This window comes from Stylophora pistillata, chromosome 9 (assembly GCF_964205215.1).
Source record: "Stylophora pistillata chromosome 9, jaStyPist1.2, whole genome shotgun sequence".
Lineage (NCBI taxonomy): Eukaryota > Metazoa > Cnidaria > Anthozoa > Scleractinia > Pocilloporidae > Stylophora > Stylophora pistillata.
Window position 1 is genome coordinate 11,013,971 of NC_142527.1, and position 22,962 is coordinate 11,036,932.

At 38.2% G+C, this 22,962-nt stretch overlaps 1 protein-coding gene and 2 pseudogenes across 3 annotated transcripts in view; 2 read left to right on the plus strand and 1 right to left on the minus strand.

The window, feature by feature from the left end:
* Positions 1-22,962, minus strand: part of LOC148723270 (cubilin-like) — a 168,360-nt pseudogene that overhangs the window by 71,399 nt on the left and 73,999 nt on the right. The window lies entirely within an intron of this gene.
* LOC148723276 (tolloid-like protein 1) lies at positions 150-5,727 on the plus strand (annotated as a pseudogene). The gene is made up of 7 exons (XR_015991736.1): positions 150-332; positions 1,080-1,118; positions 2,539-2,686; positions 3,797-4,080; positions 4,554-4,948; positions 5,329-5,391; positions 5,620-5,727. The product of XR_015991736.1 is annotated as a tolloid-like protein 1 (transcript).
* On the plus strand, positions 14,725-22,603 carry LOC148723277 (tolloid-like protein 2). Its single transcript, XM_088732944.1, has 6 exons — positions 14,725-15,122; positions 16,285-16,323; positions 17,318-17,462; positions 17,739-17,999; positions 18,694-19,082; positions 19,778-22,603. The coding sequence occupies exons 1-6, from the start codon at positions 15,065-15,067 to the stop codon at positions 19,864-19,866; spliced, it is 981 nt and encodes a 326-aa protein (XP_088589070.1). The 5' UTR covers positions 14,725-15,064; the 3' UTR covers positions 19,867-22,603.

A 22,962-nucleotide genomic window follows, 5' to 3' on the forward strand; every position in this document is an offset into this window, starting at 1 on the left:
TTCTTTTCTTTTCTGTTTAGTCTTTTATTCCCTGATTAAAAAAGTCAACATTGCAAAGATTCACTCTTAGGCTAAGGTTAAATATTTGCGGGTTCCACAGCTCTATTGCGGTCCACCGATCGCGACCAACTACCGTTAGGTAAGTTGAAGCATATCTGTGTTAGCAGACACAGTGAGATAAGAACGTCGCTGACGTTTTTACAACAGTGCGGACATCCTACTCATCTCAGTGAACTCCGATCTTTTACTGTTTTGACAAAAAGGAACTTTGCGGTGAAGAAAAATGAAAGTATCTAAATCCAGCCAACTCGTTACAGCTGCTTCTCTCATTGGTAAGTCGTTCATCCCTCATGTATTAAGACATTAGTATTTTCCAAATAGCGACTCAACGGCATCACTTTTCTCGCTTTCACATCAAGTTCGAACAGTCCTCAGTTTAGATTATCAATCCCTTTAGATCCCTTAGGTTGTGTCAAGGATCAAACAGTTCGCCTACTGATTTCACTTCGTGAACGTCCTGTAAGACCAAAGTGCCCAGCCTCAACAGACTGCGTTCAGTACGGCAAGGATTCTAAAATAAGTTCGTAAATGTGTTGATATTTGAAGTGAATGATATCCTTCACTTCAGGTATCATCACATTTACTGTGTTTTTGGCTCAGTGCATTTTGATAAGCTTGATCTAAGAAACCAGACTGAAGGCATGAAAGTCCATTGTCAGTTGAAATCCATTAGAGAAAGGAAATTTCAATGCATGATTTTCAAACATCAAGAAATTGCTCAGCCGAGTAATTACGGCCTCAGGGCGGCTAATGTGCAGACAAAGCTTTTCATGCGCCTTGCCCTATGAATGTGTTTTATAAGTTTCGAATCTATTTGAATTTCAAGCTGTGTCACAACATCCGCTTGGTTTATTCATTATCTTTCGTTCAAAAACCTCACTCTTCCTAATTTCCTCTCGCTTATGTTTCAGCCTCCTCCAGAGGTAGAGGTAGCTAACAGTGTACAAGACCATCTCTTGCCTTTTTGTTTTGTTTTGTTTTTTTCAATATAATGACTAATGAGTTTTTCCTTGTTTCAGTTCTGGCACTTTTCTTCAAAAACGGACAGAGCGATTCAAGTAAGTTGCGTACTACAAAAAATACCACAATCTGATTGCATTCGCTACTCGCTACCTTGCGCGTGTTGAGTGGGGTATGAAGTGAGAACCCTAACATTATAAAAGCTAAACAAATGAGCCTATTCTGTTTTGGAGTTTTGAACGTCTCACGGATTTTTCCTGAAACCATTAAAAATCTCCGGCTCATAATATAATTGTTAAATAACCATGGTGCTTCAGTTGATGAGTGTTTACGCCCTTCACCTCATTGATCGTTATTCGCATAGAGTGGGTCACAAATGGTCACAAACGGTCGCAAACGCACACATACACACAATTCAGAACAAGAAAAAAAGGAAATCAGGCTAGAATCGACTGAAGCGAAAACCCGAAAAAGCAAAAGTGGAAAATTGAAAAATTGGCGGCACTGAAGTTCCGTTCCCTAATTGATGGAAAAATACTTTCTAGAGCATATTCATTAGGCGTGGTGCATAAAAAGATCTTTGTCTGTATGATAGCTACCCTAAGGCTGTAGTTTCTCGGCTAAGCTGTTTCTCAATGTTTCAAAATCAAAAAATACTACAATCAAGCATTGAAATTTGCTTTCTCTAACGAATTTTATCTGGCGATGGACTTTCATGCATTCAGATCGGTTTTTTCAGACTTTGATAGCAACTGTGGAACACGATGGACACACTGCCCCAAATCGTGCAAATTGATTAATGCAGCCCACTTCTGCTCAAGATGAATACAATGCTGAATAATTGTTTGCTATATATTATGCTCTAAGATCCTTGTGAGCTTTGGAAACATTTTATGATACAATCTAATATTGCCTTTTGCTACCTTGTAGTTAATGGGAATATAGATGGTACGATCAATAGCTCACCTTACTTTTTCGATGACTTAAGGGAATTGCACCCTCTTATATCTCTAATTGATCTGAGCGTCGTAAGTCCCGCTACAATTTTAAAAATACGAATTGCAATCTTGTCCAACCTACCAGTGATAATCGTTGTTATAGCAGCTCCTTCACTTACAACTTGAATCTCTCACATCTAGGGTTTCAATTTCTTAAGTGATACTCGTGGAAAGGCGAATCTTTAAAACGAGTGTCGCAGAGCTGAGATATGCCACTTTGTCACTTATTTATAGGTCAACTAAATGCATCTTAACGGTGACTCTCGTGAATGGCTAATTATTAGTCATCAACTTATAAACTCTATCTTTAAGACAAACAATTTGAGTGTTAAAATACCATCTTGCTTTCCTCGGAACAAATATGGCATTAGTAGTACTGCTATTTTTTTGTTAGATAAAATGATATACACCTTTTTCTGCTAATTCAGTAAATACTGAAATCTGTTGTAAGAGAATCGGTTTACCCAATTTAAAGAGAATTGAAAGTAGTAGCTAAATGTAACCTTTGACTTTGCTTTAGCCTGTCCCAATGGTATTACAAACATCACAGCTTTCAGCGGTAACATTATATATCCCGAGTCAGGCGGTACTTATGGCAACAATGAGATCAAATGTTGGAGCATTCAAGTTCCCATAGGTTATCGTGGAATTTTACTTCGTACCTTAGGGTAAGTTCTACATTTCCATGCCTTTCAATAACATGCGAACTATGAGGGTCAGAGGCAATGCTGTAATTTACTTTTGTTGTTGTCAATCATTATCGCGACGGATTTCCAAAGCAGAAGATTGTATGTAAAAGTGGGCTATTTTCCGACCACCTCTAGGCGGGTTACCTCACCTACCTGAGGGTCTAGGTGGGGGGGGGGGGGAAGTTGACAGTTGACGGTTAAAGTTGGGCATTTGACGTTTGACGGTTAATTTTTTGGAATGTCGATTATGAAACGAACTAAAACGCGCGAATTTGGTTGTAATTTTTCATAATAACGCTTTTATAAAGAACTGTTAATTAATAACACCTTTTATTTACAACTGAATAACGTTTTACGGCACCGGAAGTATTTCCGCGCCGGAAGTCAGTTCTGTTGCTTGCCAGTTTTACTCGCGACTAGAAGTTAAAGGACTTACATATATGTGTTTTTGTGATATATCAAAACTATTGACCTCAATTAAGGCAATCTTTTAGTTCTTAATTAAGGATATCTGACACATTTGACGGCTAACACTGGCTTGCTCATTTGACGGTTGACGGTAAAAATATTGCCTTTTTGACGGTTGTCGGTTTATATTTTGGCTATTTGACGGTTGACGGTTAACCCAATTGAGACTCTCCTACCTGGGGTCCTCCAGATATGTTCGCTTCCTAAAACGTACAGAGAAGGAGTATCAATACGGACGATAAAAAAACTCCGTAGAGTCCGCACAGCTTTGAGGACTTGATCCCGTGGAAATTAGACGACCAGTACTGTAACGATGTCACTTGGATGGCCGCGCAATAACCCAGATTAAACTATAAAACGAAACTAGTCTTTATTCATCCGCCATGACAACCGGAAAGCATGGCCCATACAAGTATCCATGATCCTTTGCAATGTCTTAGAACCTCCGCTAGGACAACTTCCGGTAGAATAATATCAAAACATTACAAGTACTTTCATTACTCGGTCACATCACCAAAGCAAAAAAAAATACAACTTGTTTTTATTGGTCACTGCGTGGATCCAATGTTTAACCCCTTTTTGCTTTCTTCTTGTGCTTGGTAAGAAATGAATACAAATTGTATGCTTCGATTTTTTTTTTCCCAGCATGGACTTGGAAATGAGCATTAGCTGTGATTGGGACTATGTCCAATATAGTCCTTCTTACAATGATTTACCAGGAGCGATGAAAGATTGTGGACGACGCAGTTACAACTTTTTACAGGAATATATCCTTAATGTTGATCAGAATGCCGGTATTATTAAACAATTTGTTTCTAAAACGACGGTCTACTATCGTTTCGTGTCGGATGATACCTTAGAATACAAAGGATTCAACGTCTCCTTCATTGCTGTGTCTAACGAAGGTGGGTGATATAAAAAGACAAACAAACAAACAGAGAAAGGAAGAAAAGGCATCAATCACGCAAGCATAAAAAAAAACGTTTTGAATAATTTTTGCATAGAAGGTTTAAGGTTTTAAAGCTTCACATTAATAAGTATTTCTTGACTTGAGCCAGGGAAGCAAGGTTGAGGACATGAGGGTGTGGCTAATGGTAAAATATCATGAAATGATACGAACTTCTCAGGTAGTGAATAATTGAGTAGACGAAAAGATCCCCAACTAAGAAGTCAAATACTGAAAGCAAACTTTGTTTGCTTATTTTCACTCATAAACGCGTGTGATGGGGAAATCTGTGATGTAAATTTTATCATATTCGGACGTAATTTCAAACTAGGTCCATCCAGAACCCGAATCTAAATCACGAGATTTATAAAGTACACCTCCTTTTTTAAGATTGAGGTAGATGATCGATAAAAGACTACTTTAATTTTGCAGGGACTAGAGCTAATTATCTTAATGCAACTGAAGATGAAACAATTGAGTTTAGCACACCAAAAGCTGGCATATCGAGAACTACCCTTCGCCTTACGCAGAACTGTGGGTCTTAATTGTTCCTGAAGGACACTTGGTACAAATAGACTTTGATATATTTGAGCTGGAGGACAGTTGGGTCTGTAGTTTAGTCTATCTTGAGTTCCGTGAAGCAGCCATAGAGGTCGGTAATCCTACAACAATAACTGGTCATTACGGTCCATTTCTGACCGATCGTCTGTGTGGAAGTACAAAGCCGAACTCGATACAGAGTAAAGGAAACATGGTTTGGGTTCAGTTTGTGAGTACTAACGAACCCAATACTAAGTACAAGGGATTTAAAGCTTCATTTAAAGCAGGTTTGTTATGACAATGAGTTTTGCTAAGTTTGCATTTTTTCTCCGACATGTAACGGGGCACATATGAGATTTTTACATCTTTCTCCTTTAGAAAGTATACGTCATTCAAATCTTAGTGAATAATCATCTTAGGAATTCATCACTTGCCAAGATAACACAACGTCAATATTGTAGTTTAAACGTGGTATGGGCCGTACGCTCGAAACGCCAGCGTTGAAACCCTTTACGGTGGCCAATCTACATTATCAACTCAGTTGATAAAACCAAAATTACCTCGTTACTTCCACCGCCGCGGCACCACAGTTTCTTTAGAAGCTTACCACGTTTATTCATTAGCCTTATAATCGCTGCGACCCCTGAGTCTCGTCTTAATATTCTAGTATCCAAAGCTTTCATGACAGTGGACAATGCCGAGCCTGAAATCCCGACTAAGCCAGGAAATCGTAAGTTATCATTTTCCTTTCCTCCCCTATTAGTAATGATCTAGCTTTCCGGTTAGCCATTCTTACTTCCGCCAATCTTTTAGTTTGTTTGCTTTGCTTTTGTTTTGTTTGTGTTTAATTATTATTATTGTTTGAAAAAAACGAACCTTTTTCTTCTGTCTAGTCAACTTACCATGAAAATGAATGATAGGTAAATTGTCCTAAAATCTATCTTTTTCATTTTGTCAGGACAGGGAAGAGTGTGTGTCAGCGGTCCAATGATGCTTCTGTTTCTCTCAGCTCTGATCATGCACGTGTCAAAGAACAACTTGCTCTAGTCCTGTCAAGTGTATCAAGATGTATCTTGTTTACTGAAGGTTTTAATCATATGCATTTAGCTAAACTCTGATTATAAACTGAAGAGTTTCAATATCAAGGACTTTGAGAGGCATTTTTTCTCTGTGAAGTGTTTTTATTTTCTAGAAATCTTTCTTAGATCATTTTTTTGTCTTAGCAGATGGAATTTCTCTGTTTGTTATGGTTTTATTTTTTGCACCTGGTTAAGTTTTTCACATTAGTTTTAGTGCTGAATTGATTTCATTTGTGTGCATAAACTCAGCACAAGAAAAACGAGAGTAAGACATTAATTAAGCCGGTTTGAAAGCCTTCAGACTTGTGTAAACCACAAGACTGAATTAATCGACTTTAATCAACGAATACTTAATAAGAAACTTCTAACAGTGACAGAATAAAACGGGGCGGCCACGCTTGGCAAAACAACACAACGAGTACATAGCGAGCACAAGTTTCGACATGGCGGTTCTCTCATGCACTCAAGCACAAATTTTTTAACTTTTTCTGTGTATGTGCCGAACGCACACCGCAGGTTAATAACATTGCGGTCTAGACTACTAGTCACCAGATTCCACAAGACTAGAAAAAGCTTAAACAACAATATAAGCATCTTCAAAATATCTATCTAAATGCGTTATTGGTCAAGCGTGAGATCAAGATGGCTGGACATTGGCACAGTTTATTCTTGCATTTTTATGGACTGAAACCAAGTCAAGGACAGTAAAAAGGTAAAAAGAAACGAGCCTAACATTCAGCCATCCTGAACCAACAAGCTTGGTTGATCAAAGCTTTATCAAAAAGCAAACATAGCAGTGGGAAAATCAGATCCTATTGTGTTCTAACTTTTATGTTTTAAGGTTTTTATAACACAATTAACGGTTCACGAAACTCGTTCACGTTTTCTTTATTGTGACAGGTACTGGCCACTTTTTACGACCCCATTGCCCACACTGCGCTAAAGTCACGAACTTTGTAAATCCTCCAAGACATTTTTTCTTGCGCGGAATCAAAGTGTCAATCTCGAGCGGGCAAGATTGACCGATCATGCCAGGTCAAGTAGCCAGTTTGAACACAGAATTCGCTTCATCTTTCCAAATGGTGCTTCTAGCTAGCGCGCGTGTTCCCCGCCCCCCTCCCTCCAAACTGAAAAAGAAAATTTTGACCGAACAAGCTTCGTTAATAAAGTACTTATTACATGGAAAAAAGATTTGGCTTCATTAAGAATTATGAATGACTTGTTTAATTCGAGAGCCGGGAATGAAGGCCAACTGTGTTTGTAGCATAGCTACCTTGTTAAACTTCCATGAACATCAGCTAAGTTTTTCGTCTTAACGCTAACGCAGCCTAAGTGCTTTTATAACATATCGCGGGCAAGTCCTGCCTTTTTACTAGGGAGCTACTTCGGTAAAAATCCTTGTGGCCATGAATACATAAAATAACGCGTACAGTTTCACTTCAGCTACTAGTTCCCTTCGAGTTAAGCCACGAGGCTTCAAGACTATCAAGATTCTTTTTCTTTTCCATCCTGATTAGGAGCTCAAAGTGAAAAAAAAAATAACGCGGAATAATATTCGTTTCGAAAATGTGCATGTAACTCTTTCAAGCGAAGGAATTAGTTTTGGATTTAACAAAACTTCATTCCCAAACGAGATGCGAATTCTGACTTAAAACAAAACCGAGCCTTCTGACTTCTACTGAGGCTTTGCAAAGTTGGGGACTCTTCTTCAGAACTGTAAATATTATTTGGAAGTGTTGACGTGTCCCTAAAGTATTTTTCAATTGAAGATTTTGACTTTATAAGCGGACAATTTCAGACTTTTCAAAATCTTTAACGCAATCCTTCGCAATTATCTGACTGTGAATTCTAGTTGCCCGCGTCGGACACATATAGCGGCGTCGATGTCGAATAACAACAGAACAGCTCATTAACCCAACGAATTTAATGACGGCGAAGAATTCCAAAATATCCTTCCCTTTGATGGGATCAAAGGGAAGGATATTTTGCTATGGAGATAGTGAAGGCATTACTATTCTGATATCTGGAAATTTATTCATCATATAAACTGGGGTGTTACAAGGATTTCAGGCCCCGAAAAAAGCCGCAGCAAGACACTTGAAAAAAATACGATGTTTTTTCGCGTGTGTTTGATATCGCCAATCAGCTGCTGACACGTCACTTGCCTTTCGCGCCACTCTGACAGGTTGATGAATCAATGACAAAACCCGGTTTCCTACAAACAATTGTTAAAGATTGTGGCACATCGACCTCCTTCTGAAAGGAGATTATTTTCTATAAGACACAGAAATGGCAATTTTCATCTTTGTGCCGAAAGTGATCCGGGCCGGAATAAGTAGTTACCCCAATGCAGGACAACACGAGTTCAGGTAGTGTTAGCTAATGCCCTTTGCTCTATAATTGAAAAATCCGTTCTTTTTTACAAATCTGACACAAAACTCAATCACTCAAGGTTATGGCGCATTGGGCTATTAACACGAATTTTTGTTTTAAGTTCCCATCTGTTCCTTATGATTGCGATTGCTTTGGTTTTGAAATCCCGGCTCTCATTTGCAATGTAATGATTTGTACATTAATCGATAAACACTTATGGGCAATAAAGGTAATGTAAGGGGACTGTGTGGGGACCTATTCTGTTCGTCATCTAACGACTGATTCCCCATGAAGCACGAGTCTGCTTATCAACCACGAGTAAGATAACAGACTTAATTGGACAACGCAAGATCCTGCCATTTAACCAATCACTAGATTAAAAAAAATTAACTCAACGAAACCAAAGACCCATCGGTGAAAAATCTTCATAAAACATATAATAATTGATTTTTTGCATGAGAAAACGAATAAAAGGATCTGTTCGCGCAAATGACACGTAAGGTCCAGTTGCAGAGGCATGCATGACACGTGCTCTGTCCTGCTATACTGTCCAATCACAAGCATAACGAAATGTTGCAGAAACTCCTCTCTCTTCTTTTTTTTTTTTTTTGCGCGTTGCAAGACGTAATGTAAACAAAATTTGCAAATCGATGTTCCGGACGAAACCCGCGAAAAACCTTACACTCTGCTGGAGGCCTTCAGATTATGGCAATAAATATGACACCTTTCGCTATTCGGTACCAGTTCCCCGATCCCCTCAACACTCTTTCAGCGGTATCTCACTCAAAGTGCATTCGCATTTTAATTCCCTGTCCCAACGGAAAGGAAGCGTGAGTTTCATTAGCTTACTGAGGGATCAAATCAGAAATTCAACCTCCTTCCATCCGGGCGAATTTTTTTGTTTGACAAGAAAAATTATTTCAGACGCGGGTATGACCTTTTAAGCGATAATTGTACTTTATTTGATACTGTTATGACGATTGAAAGAAAAAAAGGTGATGTTGATATACTCGCCAATGATATCATTAGCATATATTTGAAATTTTTCCTTTACTTCACCTACATACGAATTATTTTCTCTTTGTCCAAAGTAGTTTAGATTGCTTTTAATATCTTTCAAACCCATTGGTTGTAAAGTCAGTTTCGTTTTCAACATCATACGAAAATTAAGTCCTACTTTTTGATATCAAATTAATTTTACAGAGCCTTAAACATTAAACTAATTACTTCGCTAACATCGATTTGTCAGCCTGTGGGTTACTATTTGCCAAGACAAAAATCAATTCTCACAAAAACCGCTCATATGATTGCCGGTAAGAAATAAAAGCCTTCCGCCTAATAAAGTAGACCCTGGAACGTTGAAAAAATATTGAATACTCTTATCGAACCTTGAATTCCAGAAATATTGCCTATCAAAAAAGGGACTCCCTTTGGCCCATGCTGCATGTTTTTTGTTATAACTACGGATAATCGATGTGATCGTTTCAATAGAATAAATGGTTTTTACTCCAGGGAAACTTGGGGAAAAAAAGCTTTAGTGGTCAATTGATAATTTCAAGCAACATTGATCAACGGTGATTTCCTTGGTGAACAAATTATTAGTCTCAAGGAAATTACATAATTGGGAAAAAAATATAGCTTTCTCCATGCAGGAATATCTCCTACAATATGTGGGTCAATATGGAATAAGAAAAAATAGCTTGAAAGTTTTCGGGTTGTTGATATCCATTTTCTAATTCTCAGCTATTTAAGGAAGCTTCACCGCTTTGGGAAATAATGACTCGGAAAGAGCGAAGGTTCCTCGCAGTTTTGCGAGACTATTTGGCGTCTCTGAGCGGAAGTTTTAGCTGAGTTCATTTTGATTTTGTTTGGATGTGCAAGTGATTTGTGTCATGGCGGATGGACGACGACAACAGGCGAACGGAAGGATACGATGGAGTGTTAGGATGAACAATGACTTGTTGAAATGCAAGAAGAAAGCTTTGGACAGAATGAAATCAGATAATCCACCGCATTGGGAAATAATGACTCGGAAAGAGTGAAGGTTCCTCAGAGTGTTTATTTGTAGTCCATGTCTTATGTCGCTTTTCATATTATTTTTGTGAACACAAACGCATTCAGCTCTTTGGCATTTAAATTTTGACCATCATTTGAGCCTTAGCAATCTAGCTCAGCATCGGGTACTTTTCACAGAGCGCTTTCAAAACTTTTGGAGTAATTTTCTTCTTTTAATTGAGTGCTATTCTCAATCCGATTTAATGCTAAATTAAAGTTGGCAGGAAGCTACCAATCGACTGAAGGTATTGTCCATTTCCGTGCACGCAATGTCCATTTCAACGCGGGCGAACAAAGGACAGAGACAGGTTTAAGCAGCTTTTTGAACATAGGAACTATTAAAGTAAAGATAGCTGAAATTTACTGTTCACAAACTCTTCAATCTACTTCAACGACATTACATTACATTTCTTTACCTGATTGTTCCCCATTTATCATTAATCAGCGGAAATAATACCCTGCACCCGGCTAAGATTTATGAAAGGCCTTTCCGCTGGATGAAGCTGTTTCTATTTCACGACGGTTTTCATCGGTAACTATTCAAATTATCGGCTGACACTTCAATGGACATAAACTGACAGGATTTCAGCTTGTTGCGCAGCAATGTGGCCAGCTTTATTTGCTTTTCAGGAAAGAATTTTTATTAAAATCGCTTCTTATGATAGATTTTTTTTAACATTTGCTAAGTCGGCAAAAAGCTTTCAACATCGTTTTCTTTGGCTACAATGATGAGTTTTTCTAACTCCACCAATAACTTGAATATCACTTCCGGATCTTTGATGCAACCAGAGCTGTTAATCTTTGCAGTTTTCAAAATGATTTTAGTTCCCATAACAGTAATCAGCAATGGAGTTTTAGTTTTAACAGCTTACGTGGACCCACTGAGAACGTTCCATGGACCTTCGTCCGCATTTCTTATAGCGATGTCAATAGCGAACGTTTTCACCGGGCTTATCGTTGCACCAATTTTTGCAACCCTCGAGTACAACGACCACTTTGGAAAACCTAATTTGCCAAACCTGGCAAAAGTTGGATCTTCAATCTCTTTGCTCACGCTTAATGTTTCCTTCGGAATGGTTTTCGCCCTAGCTGTCGATTACTTCATTGCAGTGTTTCGACCAACGAAATATAAAAGCTGGATAACTTCGCGTCGTGCTCAAGTTCTCATTGCAGTCATTTCAATAAATTCTTCTATTTTTTCAGTACTTCCTCACGTAAACGTCTCCATGGAAATTGTTTTCAAGGCGGACCTATATTTCAACTCAACTGTAAACTCAACACTGCTCATTGTCTCCTACGTTTTGTTGTACTTCGCTTTTCAAAATCAGACCAAGAAATCTTTGAATCTGCGCAGAGCCGCCAACAATCACGGGCGCGCCAACACGGACGAAGTCGAAAAAATAATGGCTCTCCATAACAAATTTTGCAAATTGTTGCTGATTTTTGTTATATTTTCTACTATTCCGGCAGTTTTTGCAACAATTTCATATTACCTAATGGTGTACTGCGATCCATGTCAGCGGTACAAGGCAATCGTCATCATCCAAAGAGTTTGTCTTAATCTAATGTTTATAAAGTGTGCTCTAGATCCTTTTGCGTTTGCCTGGAGACTTTCTCGAAACAGAAAAGCGTTGAAAAAAATCATTCTCTGTCAACTTGGAACTCTAACACAGATGCGATCGACAGTTCAACCTGATACCCAGCTAAATTTTCGACTGAGCTGACTTCATAATACCTTTAATTACTTCATAATACCTTTAATTCATAATACCTTTAATACCTTTCAAGACGAGTGTGTTCTCTGAAGATGTTTGATTACCTTAGAGAGAATGTCGACCTTATTTTGAAAATTTCTTGAAAAGACTCGACCGTAAAGCCGCTTGAACCGTAGAACACTCAACTCGAGAAAAGATGAAACCCACTATACGGGTTAAAAATTTTATCTTTTCGTTCCTTGTTTTTTATTGACGTTGTTGTCATTGTTTTTATTTAATCTTTTTTAATTTATTATATTCGCCGACATGCAGGGACACCGCAACAGCTTGCGCCAATTACTGCGGGCCCAGTAAACCCACCCATCCCACCCCAGGGGAGGATATCCACTACATAGTAATCTCGTGCGTGGGAAATCAACGTCTCCTACCACTAACCCTGAAGGAGACGGGGCCTACGGTTTATTCGTACTTATCTGAGCCGGACTAGAATATCTATCCATTTCTTGATATTATAGAAAGGTAGCAAATTCTCCTCAGTTATTTTAAGACCCTGAGTGTTGGTCCGGCCGGGGCTTGATCCCTCGACCTCCCGCACAACAGGAGGCTGTTGTTGTTGTTGTTTTTTTTTTTTCTTTGTTTTTTTTGCTTTTTATTTTTTTTTTTCCATTCACTGCATTTTAAAATGTAAATAAATAAAGTGGCAAAACACGATGCCTGAGAAATAAATGGAAAATAAACAGATACGTTAATAGATAAGTAGAGCAATAGAGAATGATAAAATAAGTAGGGTTAGCACATAACATGGCAGCAACGCCATATCTATATTTGAGGGACATGAATTCGAACCCTGTCAGATTAGTTCGTTTGATATATAGCTATCTATCGATAGAGGAAAGTGTTCGACAATGCAGCGTTTAACTTAATAATTATTTGATAATTTGCCATTCTTTGGTAATGCCAAGTCATATTATGGTCAGCAGGACTCCACCAAATGTAGGCATTTTTTACGGTCTAGAACAAAGCCTATTTACTGGAAATAAGAGAAAGGAAAAGAAAAAACACCGGGCTTCGGAGAGGAAGAGAACGCTCATCCCCAGTTCCTTCGCATGGCCCTTGTCGCTCTGTACCGGTATGTTTCAGGTTTTCATTGAAAGCCCGGGGAAGAGGCTGAAAAAGTTTATAGCCTTCCTAAATTCTGGTTTGGAGGAGAGAGTTTTTTTACAAATCTCAGTGTTAAATTATGTCTGAATCCCCTTTCTTACATCATTATATTCTATGTTACTTACAAAACGTTTCCCAGTATGTAATTATCGTTCACAATTGCTAGCTTTACTTTGAAAAGACATGATGATGATGATGCAAAGAAAAAAAAACTTTATTAAGGTGTCTAAAGAAACCTCCTAGCTTATGTTAGAAACCTGTGCTAATTATGGGACACTAATTAGGGGACACAACATAAATAAATATAAATTAAGGTAAAAATATTTAAATATAAGCGTAAGTATAAATGATATCAATATTTACAGTATGACAAATGTATCTATGAATTACAAAGATGACAGCACTTGCATCCATTATCCATTAGTGTAACTAAATCTAATGTACGTATTTTGTTTTTGAAACATTTTAAGGCGGTAACTGCTCTCAAGTCTGGATTGGGCCCTAAATGGCGGAGGGAGTGCTTGCCACATGCTGATGTTAATTTGCTTAATAGTCGCTACTGAGATACTAAGAAACAAAGGTTTAATACTACAAGTCATTTCAACGCATCTATTTGTTTTGAAAAACAAGGGTTCGAAGGTATGAAATCAAAAACAAGATTTTGCCACAACTCAGGTACTTCTTTGCTAAATGGTGGGCTTAAACATTTTTCTTTCATACTAATGTGAATCACCGTTCCTGGCCTAGTCGGCAGGTGTAAAAACATAAGGATTATTAGACCAATAGCGAGGCCTAGAAGGCTTTTTCTCGCGCACTTAAAAAACTAAACATCGTCAATTCGAAACGCAGTTATGAATTCATAGTTGTTTACATTCTTCTAGTAAGGCTTTACAACATTAATGAGTACTTCAAAGATTTGCATACAACATCATTTCTATCACGTATGCAGCTCTTTCATAAGGGAAGACAATAGCGGAAACAATAGATTACTTAAAGGACTAAGAACTTGTGTTTTCGATTAGTATGGGCTAACAAGGGTCTTTCTTTGTCGCGAAATAAAGACACTCTCTTAGCAGTTTGAACACGAGTTCAGGAAAGATTTCCGTGCAAACCCTACTTTTCTAAAACAAAGCCGTGATCCCACAGGGAATATACTACTTTCGCTATTGTTATCTTTATCCAAGAGACTGTTTGCATAATGAAGAATAAAATCTTGCCTTTTGTTCGAGAGAGAACTGCAGAGATGGCGCCGGACAAATTTTTTCTGAGACCACAATTTTCCTGGCAACGAAAAGTCATATGCTACCCAAGATGGACTGGGGAAAATCTATACAACAAATTGTAACCTCAAACTTGATTATTTTAGAAACAGTCGTTACATGTAAAACAAATTATGTTCACAATCGGATGGTTAAGATGCGACTATAAAGGTTTTGCACAGCAGCCATGTTGCATGGCAGGAACAATAGATTATTTTTCCCATAGGAAAAAATCTTCTTTCTTATGCAAAATATTTTCATTGTTCCTGCCATGCAACATGGCTGCCATGCAAAACCTCTATTAACCCAAAAAAAATTCATCTTACACTAATGTTGCGCTTAACATCATGCAGACATAACATTCGAATGAAAAGAATTTTTTTAATTCGTGAGTAAGTGCATACTAACTATGGTAAGTATTAAGACCTGTCAAAACAATTGGAAGGTTGAGACGCGAATATAAACCAGAAAAAGTCTAATTCATCTTGCATTGCTGTTATGCGTAACATGCATAGATAACGTGTCAATGAAAATAATTTTTTTTGATTCGTGAGTAATTGTTTAGACCTGCCAAAACCACTGTAGCTTCCAAAATAGATCACATGTTTTTTCTGGTCGTTTGGTTACAGAGAACGCCTTTAATGCTCGGATAGTTCAGTGTTCGCCACTTATATATTGCTTCGAGTCGACAGCAAAATAAGGAAAAAAGGAACAGCCTTTTTCGCTGACAATTCAGTTCAACTCACCTTCGCAAACAAGTCATGGTGTTTGGGGCTAAAAGAAGGCAGACCGAATTGGTTCGTGTTCTATGGTTTACAGGTCAGTACTTTAAATTTTCGCAAAACTAACACGATTAAGCCAGAAGCAAGGGGGCTGCGATCGCGATAAACCATTATTTCTTCCTGTGACGCCGTTACCGAATTCAGATAGCGAGCGATGAGAATTAAGCCGATTTCCCGGATAAATCTTGAGATGAATACAATGTGGTTCGCATAATTATCAGGACGCCAAATTCATCCCTACCTGTCATATGTAGCTGCCGGGAACAAATTTTAACACGAAATATCTGTTACCGTTAGTGTTTTCTTGCGCAATATAACTTCCTGACATTTCAACTTGATTTATTACCGGATTGATGCGAGTTTACGAGGGTCAAAACGCATTGTACGATAATTTATAAGCAATCCTCTGACGATAGCTTGGATCAGAGCATGCAGCATCTCTAGCAATAGCAACAACAGGCGCAAATTAGTTGGCGTGACACAAGTGCTATCTAATTAAAAAGTAACAAAGGGCTGAACATGTAGTATACTAGGACAACGGTAACGCATTGAAGACAATTATTTCCAGAAACTTTGTGAGTTGAGAAAGCTGGCGCAAGTGGTAAAGCGAGCGAGAGTAGCTTGTTTATTTGCATTAAAGCAACAATGTCTTCAATCGACGCATTTTTATCTAAAAAGTTTCTTGTTTTCAGTTTTTTGTCATATTTTTGCGATAAATCAGTTAATTCTTCTGCAGCTTGCTACTTTCTACAGGATGTAAATAATTAACTGCACTGACGAGAATTTTTGTTTGTCTCGGTTTTAAAGTTTTTATATCATCGTCAAAACTTGGTTCACAATTTTTTGCTGGCTAACTAGTGCATTTTAACGCCACAATTTGAAAAATCATTTTCTACTAGGATGTCTCCCTCTAAATGATAATGTTAGCCTGGTTTTCTGGTAGTCTATCCATTTTCGCCCTCCCTGTCTTCAAACATAAATATATTATAATATTAATGTGATATAAAGTAGTTTAGGTTTTCACTGATTTGTGTCAGCTGTCGACTTCTCCGTTAGCTTTCATTCTCCCGCTCAGTTGACGGATGCAATCCCAACAATCACTTAACACTTGTCAACGCTCGATAGCTATAAACGCGAAGGGAAAAATATACTTCTAATTTTTTAACGCGTAGTATCACTTTCGTTTTGTCCTGTTGCAGTTCTGACGCTTCTCCTCAACGAAGGAACATGTGATTCAAGTAAGTTCCGTGCACAAACCAATCTTAATAATCAAGCTGAGGGTTTGAGTCTGAAATAAAACGATGTGAAATTCTGATGTTTAAGGGGGTTCTCTTTATATCAGATTACAATCGATAAAGCCAAACGCTTTTCACACATGCAAGAAAAGTTAGTTATCGAACTGTACATGTGTTCCGCGATAAACTTCTCGCATACATATTTAATACAGCTAATGGATAGAGCGCTGGACTGTTGTAAGGGAGGTCGAGGGTTCGGGACCCGGCCGGACCAACACTCAAGGTCTTAAAATAAATGAGGAGAATATGCTACCTTTCTATAACATCAAGAAATGGTTAGATATTCTAGTCTTCTCGGATAGGGACGAATAAATGGACGTCCCGTCTCCTGCAGGGTTAGGGGCAGGAGACGTTAATTTCCCACACACGAGATTACTGTGTCATGGATGTCCTCCCCTGGGGTGGGATGAGTGGGTTTACTGGGCCCGCCGTAATTGGCGCAAGCCTTTGTGGTGTCCCTGCCTGTCGGCGAATCTGATAAAATAAAATAATAAAATAAAATAATGACCATCTTGCTATGAATGCGCCATTGTCTCTCGATATTTATATTTGAATCTTTTTTTTTATTGCTTTTATTCATAGCTTGTGTGTCGTTCAGGAGTTTTCTTTTTTTCGTTTTTGGCTAAATTTGGCTGTCTATCTTCCGCGGCTCCTGATTGGACGAATCGTTTTCCTCACACTTGAAAAGTGCGATGTGAGTCATTTAATTGACTCTTCGACCAGCTCGTGAATAAATATTCATTTCACGTCTTTTCAGCGTGTAAATCTCAGGGGATGGATAAAAAAAATTATTTTCCTTTACTGAAAGATGCAGAGAGTTATCTAAAATCGGCTGGAATAAATTACGTTTATCGACTCAAGTTACAGGCTGCAAAGCAGATGGCAATATTTGATATCGGGAATAAGTAGTTTTTTCCACATTTTCTTTCCTAAACAGTTTGTCCCGATGGTATAATAAACATCACAACATCTAGTGGTAGCCTCATGTATCCCACGTCAGGTAATTATGGCGTGAATGAGACCAAGTGCTGGAAAATTGAAGTTCCTGACACTTATGCAGACATTGGTTTTCGTTTTTACAAGTAAGTTTATCGTCGTTGACCAGCTAAAAAATTAGCAGTCAATTTGTTGCAGTCTCCTCTTATAATCTGTTGGCGACGACTGATCTAACTTCCGTTTCCCCTAAAAACCACGTGATCCCTCTTGAATCCTTCCTTCCCACTCACCACCCCCCCCCCCCCACACCTTTTCTCCCCTCCACCTTTTCTCCCCCAGACGATAAATAATGAATGGTCCCCTATTTACCGATGTCGACAGAAAGCTGATTATAAGTGTTTGTATATTTTTTTTTCTATCAGGTTCGACATTGAAAAATGCGAGAATTGTAAATGTGACCATTTCCAGAGTGGTAACACCTACAATAGTTTACACTTGCAGTTCAAATCATGTGGACGATACAGTTACAACTATTTATACGAGTACCTCTGGTTCGTCGATTGGAGTGTTGGAATTGCCTTTGCTGTTTCGGGATCGACAGCCTACATTCGTTTCATATCGGATGACACTGAACATTACAGCGGATTCAATCTCACCTTTATTGGTGGTTCTAGCGTTGGTAAGTAGTAAAGTTACCAAAACAAAAACACAAGCTAACTAATCAAAAACGGTACAATTAAGCCACGGAAAGCATAACGAAAGAAAATATGCGACAAAACAAGAACATACAAAGGAAGTATTGGCACCAGAAACTATGAAGAATTGGTGTGAAAAAAAAAAAACGCAAAGCAAATGAATATTGGTTTTCTACTACATGCATCCAGAGTCACCCAAAATAATACCAAAAAAATAGAGGGGGAAAGAGTAAGAGTTTTGGGAAAATTATCTTGTAGCCCATAATCATAGTCCGCTTTCTAAACACAAGCGAAGAGAACTGGAACTAGCACGCGAAGTCGTGAGGCTGACCTAACGTCCACGAAAATTGCATAAAGAAATTCCCATCGTCTTCTGTTTTCTTGTTGTTGTTGTTGTTTTTTAATTAATAGTCCATTGAAACACCGAAAAAAGTTTCTGATTGGGAGTATAGCTAAAGTGACAAGAAAAAACAAACGAAACAAATCAAGATTTACTCCCTTAAAGATTTGCAGCAAATTTGAAAATATAGATACTTTGCGCTTACCTCCTCGGTCAGAAATCTGTCATGTAGCAATAAATTTTTTTACATTCGCATTACTGTTTCAAATTAGGATGAAAACAAGCGTTTCTTCATTTTGTCTGACTTTCAAACATTAAAAAAATATCTTTCACCCTGCAGAGGGAGACAAACTATCTTAATGCAACCGAAGACGAAACCATTTCTTTTGGCACACCAAAGGGCGGCGTCGATGACTACCCTTCAAATTACAAAGAACAATGGTTTTTAATTGTTCCTGAGGGAAGGCAGGTCCGGACAGACTTTGTCTCCTTTAATCTGGAGGACAGCAAGGACTGCAAAAATGACTACGTTGAGTTCCGTGAAGCATACGTTGTGCTTGGTGATCCAAAATCAATATCTGGCCAGTACGGTCCTATATTGACCAATCGCCTGTGTGGAAGTATAAAGCAGAGCTCGATACAGAGTCAAGGGAATATAGTCTGGGTTCAGTTCAAGAGTAACAGCAACTCTACTACAGTGTACAAGGGATTCAAAGCAACCTCTAACGAAGGTGAAGTATTAAAAGCCCCTCGTGGCGACGGTACGCCTCTGTATTTGCTATTCTTTTTTGTAGTTTTATAGTTTTGTAGCCTGCAAGAGGGCTCTATGCTAACCTTCTCACTCTCTTGCGGCTGAAAAGGAGAACTTACGCAATGATCAAGCTAAGAGACTTACTTACTTTACCCCCCCCCCCCCCCTGACTCCCATTTTGGGTTTATGCCGAGAGGAATCCTCATTCAGCTATTTCAGGCAACTGGCATTTCTTGAACATCACGTTTGTGGCTTGTATACATCACGTTTTCGTGAGGAATGGATAGAAACCGCAGAAATTGTCAAGGTGAGAGAATTTTTCGTCACGAACTCGGCTATTTCTAGATTCTCCCAGCTTTTCTGAAATGGGAAGTGATCCAGGCAAAATTCGTGAAGGATTCAATTTTTATTTTCATCGCTTGACTTGCCTTGACATGTTGCTTTATTTCAGTTGAAAGCTAAGGTCGGTTTGAAAGGCTGAAAATCTCGAAATTTCTAACTTCAAACCTAAATCCGCTAACCGCAGTTTCAGTTTGTAGTTAACACACCGAACGTGGTCTAAAACTCTCTAATGACATGTTGCCCAGATACTTCAAAAGTAGAGGATATTGTACCTTGAGATTGGTTAAAGAATTACACTCTGATAATTATTTTTGAATGTTTTGATTTTTACAGGACAAGGAACATTGTTCGTTTCCAGCCCACAGTCTCTCCTCTGCTTCTCAGCTTTGCTTTTGGTCACATCAAAGAGCAACGTGTTGTAATTTCATCAACTGAGTACCAAGTAGAACTTCGAAATTTACTACTGCTTTAAGTTTCCACACAGTAGAGAGAATGCTACGCCTTATTATAATTTATTGGATATCCTAACAATTGATAATATTTTCAAACTAAAAGTAGCACTCTTTGCTCATAAAATTATTAACAATCCCACAGGCATCCAAGCAATTTTTTCTGGAGATCTACCTCTGGCTTCTAACTTCCATAGCCATTACACTAGATTTGTTTCTAACCATAACTTTGGTGGGCCTCTAATACATAATAATTATGGAGCTTCTACTTTTACTTTCAGATATGATGAATATATGAAGTTCATATATTTTGAACTGCGGTTATAGATACGTATGATGCACGATCCTCGCAGAAGAGGGCGCTATTTATGCAATAGCGAAAATTAGACCTGAAAAAAATCAGGCCTGTACGGGATTCGAACCATTGACCTCTGCGATACTAGTGTAGCGCTCTACCAATTGAGCTAACAAGCCAACTGGGAGCAGGCCGTTAAGTTGATTCGTAATAAACCCGTCATGATAAATCAGATATGATGAATATATGACGTTCATATATTTTGAACTGCGGTTATAGATACGTATGATGCACGATCCTCGCAGTAGAGAGCGCTATATATGCAATAGCGAAAATCAGACCTGAAAAAAATCAGGCCTGTACGGGATTCGAACCACTGACCTCTGCGATACTAGTGCAGCGCTCTACCAATTGAGCTAACAAGCCAACTGGGAGCAGGCCGTTAAGTTGATTCGTAATAAACCCGTCATGATAAATCAGATATGATGAATATTTGACGTTCATATATTTTGAACTTCGGTTATAGATATGTATGATGCACGATCCTCGCAGTAGATAGCGCTCTATATGCAATAGCGAAAATCAGACCTGAAAAAAATCAGGCCTGTACGGGATTCGAACCACTGACCTCTGCGATACTAGTGCAGCGCTCTACCAATTGAGCTAACAAGCCAACTGGGAGCAGGCCATTCAGATGATTCGTAATAAACCCGTCATGATAAATAAGATATGATGAACTTTTACTTTCATTGCATCGAAAATATGGGAGACTGATTCCACTGCATCTAAAAAAAATTATGTTATTATCGCTTCTCCAAACAATTCAAGCTATATCTGCTAACTTCGCAATCTGCTTCTTAGAATGCATTGCTTTAGTTTACTTTAGTTTCTTTGTTCTTTGTCCTTGTTCTTTTGATTCATCATAGAAAAAATTAATTCTCCTTCTTTTAACTTAATTAAATTTTTATTTATTTATTTACTTATTTATTTACTCACTTCTCTATTCTCTTTGTTTATAATATTAATTGTGTATAAATACATAAAGGCTGATAAAGTTGAAGTGGTAAATTGGCCACCGTAACGATTACAACAGCGTGTATGAATAAGTTGGTTAGTGTAAATATAGAATTAAAGTAAAGTAAGTCTTGTGTAAATGTTAAGATACACTAGTTAATTATACGTGACTCGAAAGCTATGCTATTTTGGTCACTGTGCACATTTTACTTTTGATTATTGATGTAATTTGTTTATTATATAATCTGACTTTTATAATCTGTAGTAACCTCTTGAAATAGTGCGAAGAGTTTCCTTCCTTTCCTTTCCCAGCTCAAATGCATAGAAATAACTAATTTTTTTTAGAATGCAAATTTATACTTAAATGATTCAAGATTGACCTTATCACACCATTTTTCACGAGGTACTATCAAGTTTGAAAAGAACGGAGTGTCTGTTTGTAATTTTTTTTTTTTTTTTAGGAGTGCTAGCCTGAATAGCTGTCGGTTTTTCTTTTATGTGAGTATATCCCTTCGATGGATACCATGGTATCCCATACTTACAGTGTCTTTCGTGTTCTAAGACGACTTTATCAATGACAAAAGCGTTTTCAAAGTCAATAGCGTGATCGTCAGACCAGGCATGGTATGCGGCAAAACCATCGGTTTGGCAAGGACTTTTTTTTACTCCTCATATATCATTTTCTGAGCTCTTCGAACCAGAAAAAAATTATTATGAACAGGGCCCAATGTTTTCGGAATTAATCTAGAGGAGACTGAATAGGTGTTGCAATAAATCACTCGAAAGCCTTTTGGAAAATCTGTGTATACGTGCAATCTCGAGACGACTTGTAGTTTTAGACTTGGCTAGTTCGCATCAAAGGGAAAGATAAATCCCAGAGTTGCTCTGGCTACCTTTCTGAGTTTATTTTTAAAATGTAAGCGTTTTCAACATTCAATGAAATGAGCAGGCTTCCCAGGTGAGTAGGGGCGTGCGGGAGGAGGGGACTTTTTATTTGTGCAGGTTGGGTATTTGCCGCCATACATACATCCCCCACTCAGTTTCTTCTCTCACACTTTTACCTTTAATTTACAGTATTGTGACAACGCGTAACGTCACGTATAAATCCTTTCAAGTAAGCACGCATGTACTCCAATAGCATTACAGTCTGCTTTGTTTTTTCTTCAATCGATGGACGAGCTAAGTCAATTGACATTTTGCACTTAAGCGCGCTCTCCCATTAATTTTTCATGGCATAATTCAGACGTACAAATTATCCCTCTAAGGTAAAAAATTTTATTTTAAATTGATTTCCCCCGCCTCCCTCTGAATAAGCGCTCCGATACCGGTGCTTATTCGAGGAGTTCTGTCACATGCGGCAGTACTCCATATGCAGTAAAAAACCTTGAGGGAATTACATACAAATAGTTTCGAACACAGAAACTAGACATAGAAGAGGGGGTACCCTCCACCCCTCCCCCCTCCAAGATAAATCATTACTGGTTCCTAATATTTTGTATTTTTTTAGGCAGTGATATGGTGGAGAAAAATCAAGAGAAGTTTCCAAACATTATTCGACAACTTATCAGTTCCTGGGTAGTAACTTTAACCAAATATTACCGTCGATATGACTGCTGGAGTTGAACTAAAAAATATTGTGGATGAAATACCTACAAACCTAACTTCCATCAATCCAGACAGAAAAATCATTTGATTATCCTGACTACGAGAATTTGTTTCCGTTGATCTGATCCGAAGAGAAATTTAAACTCAATCTTGTT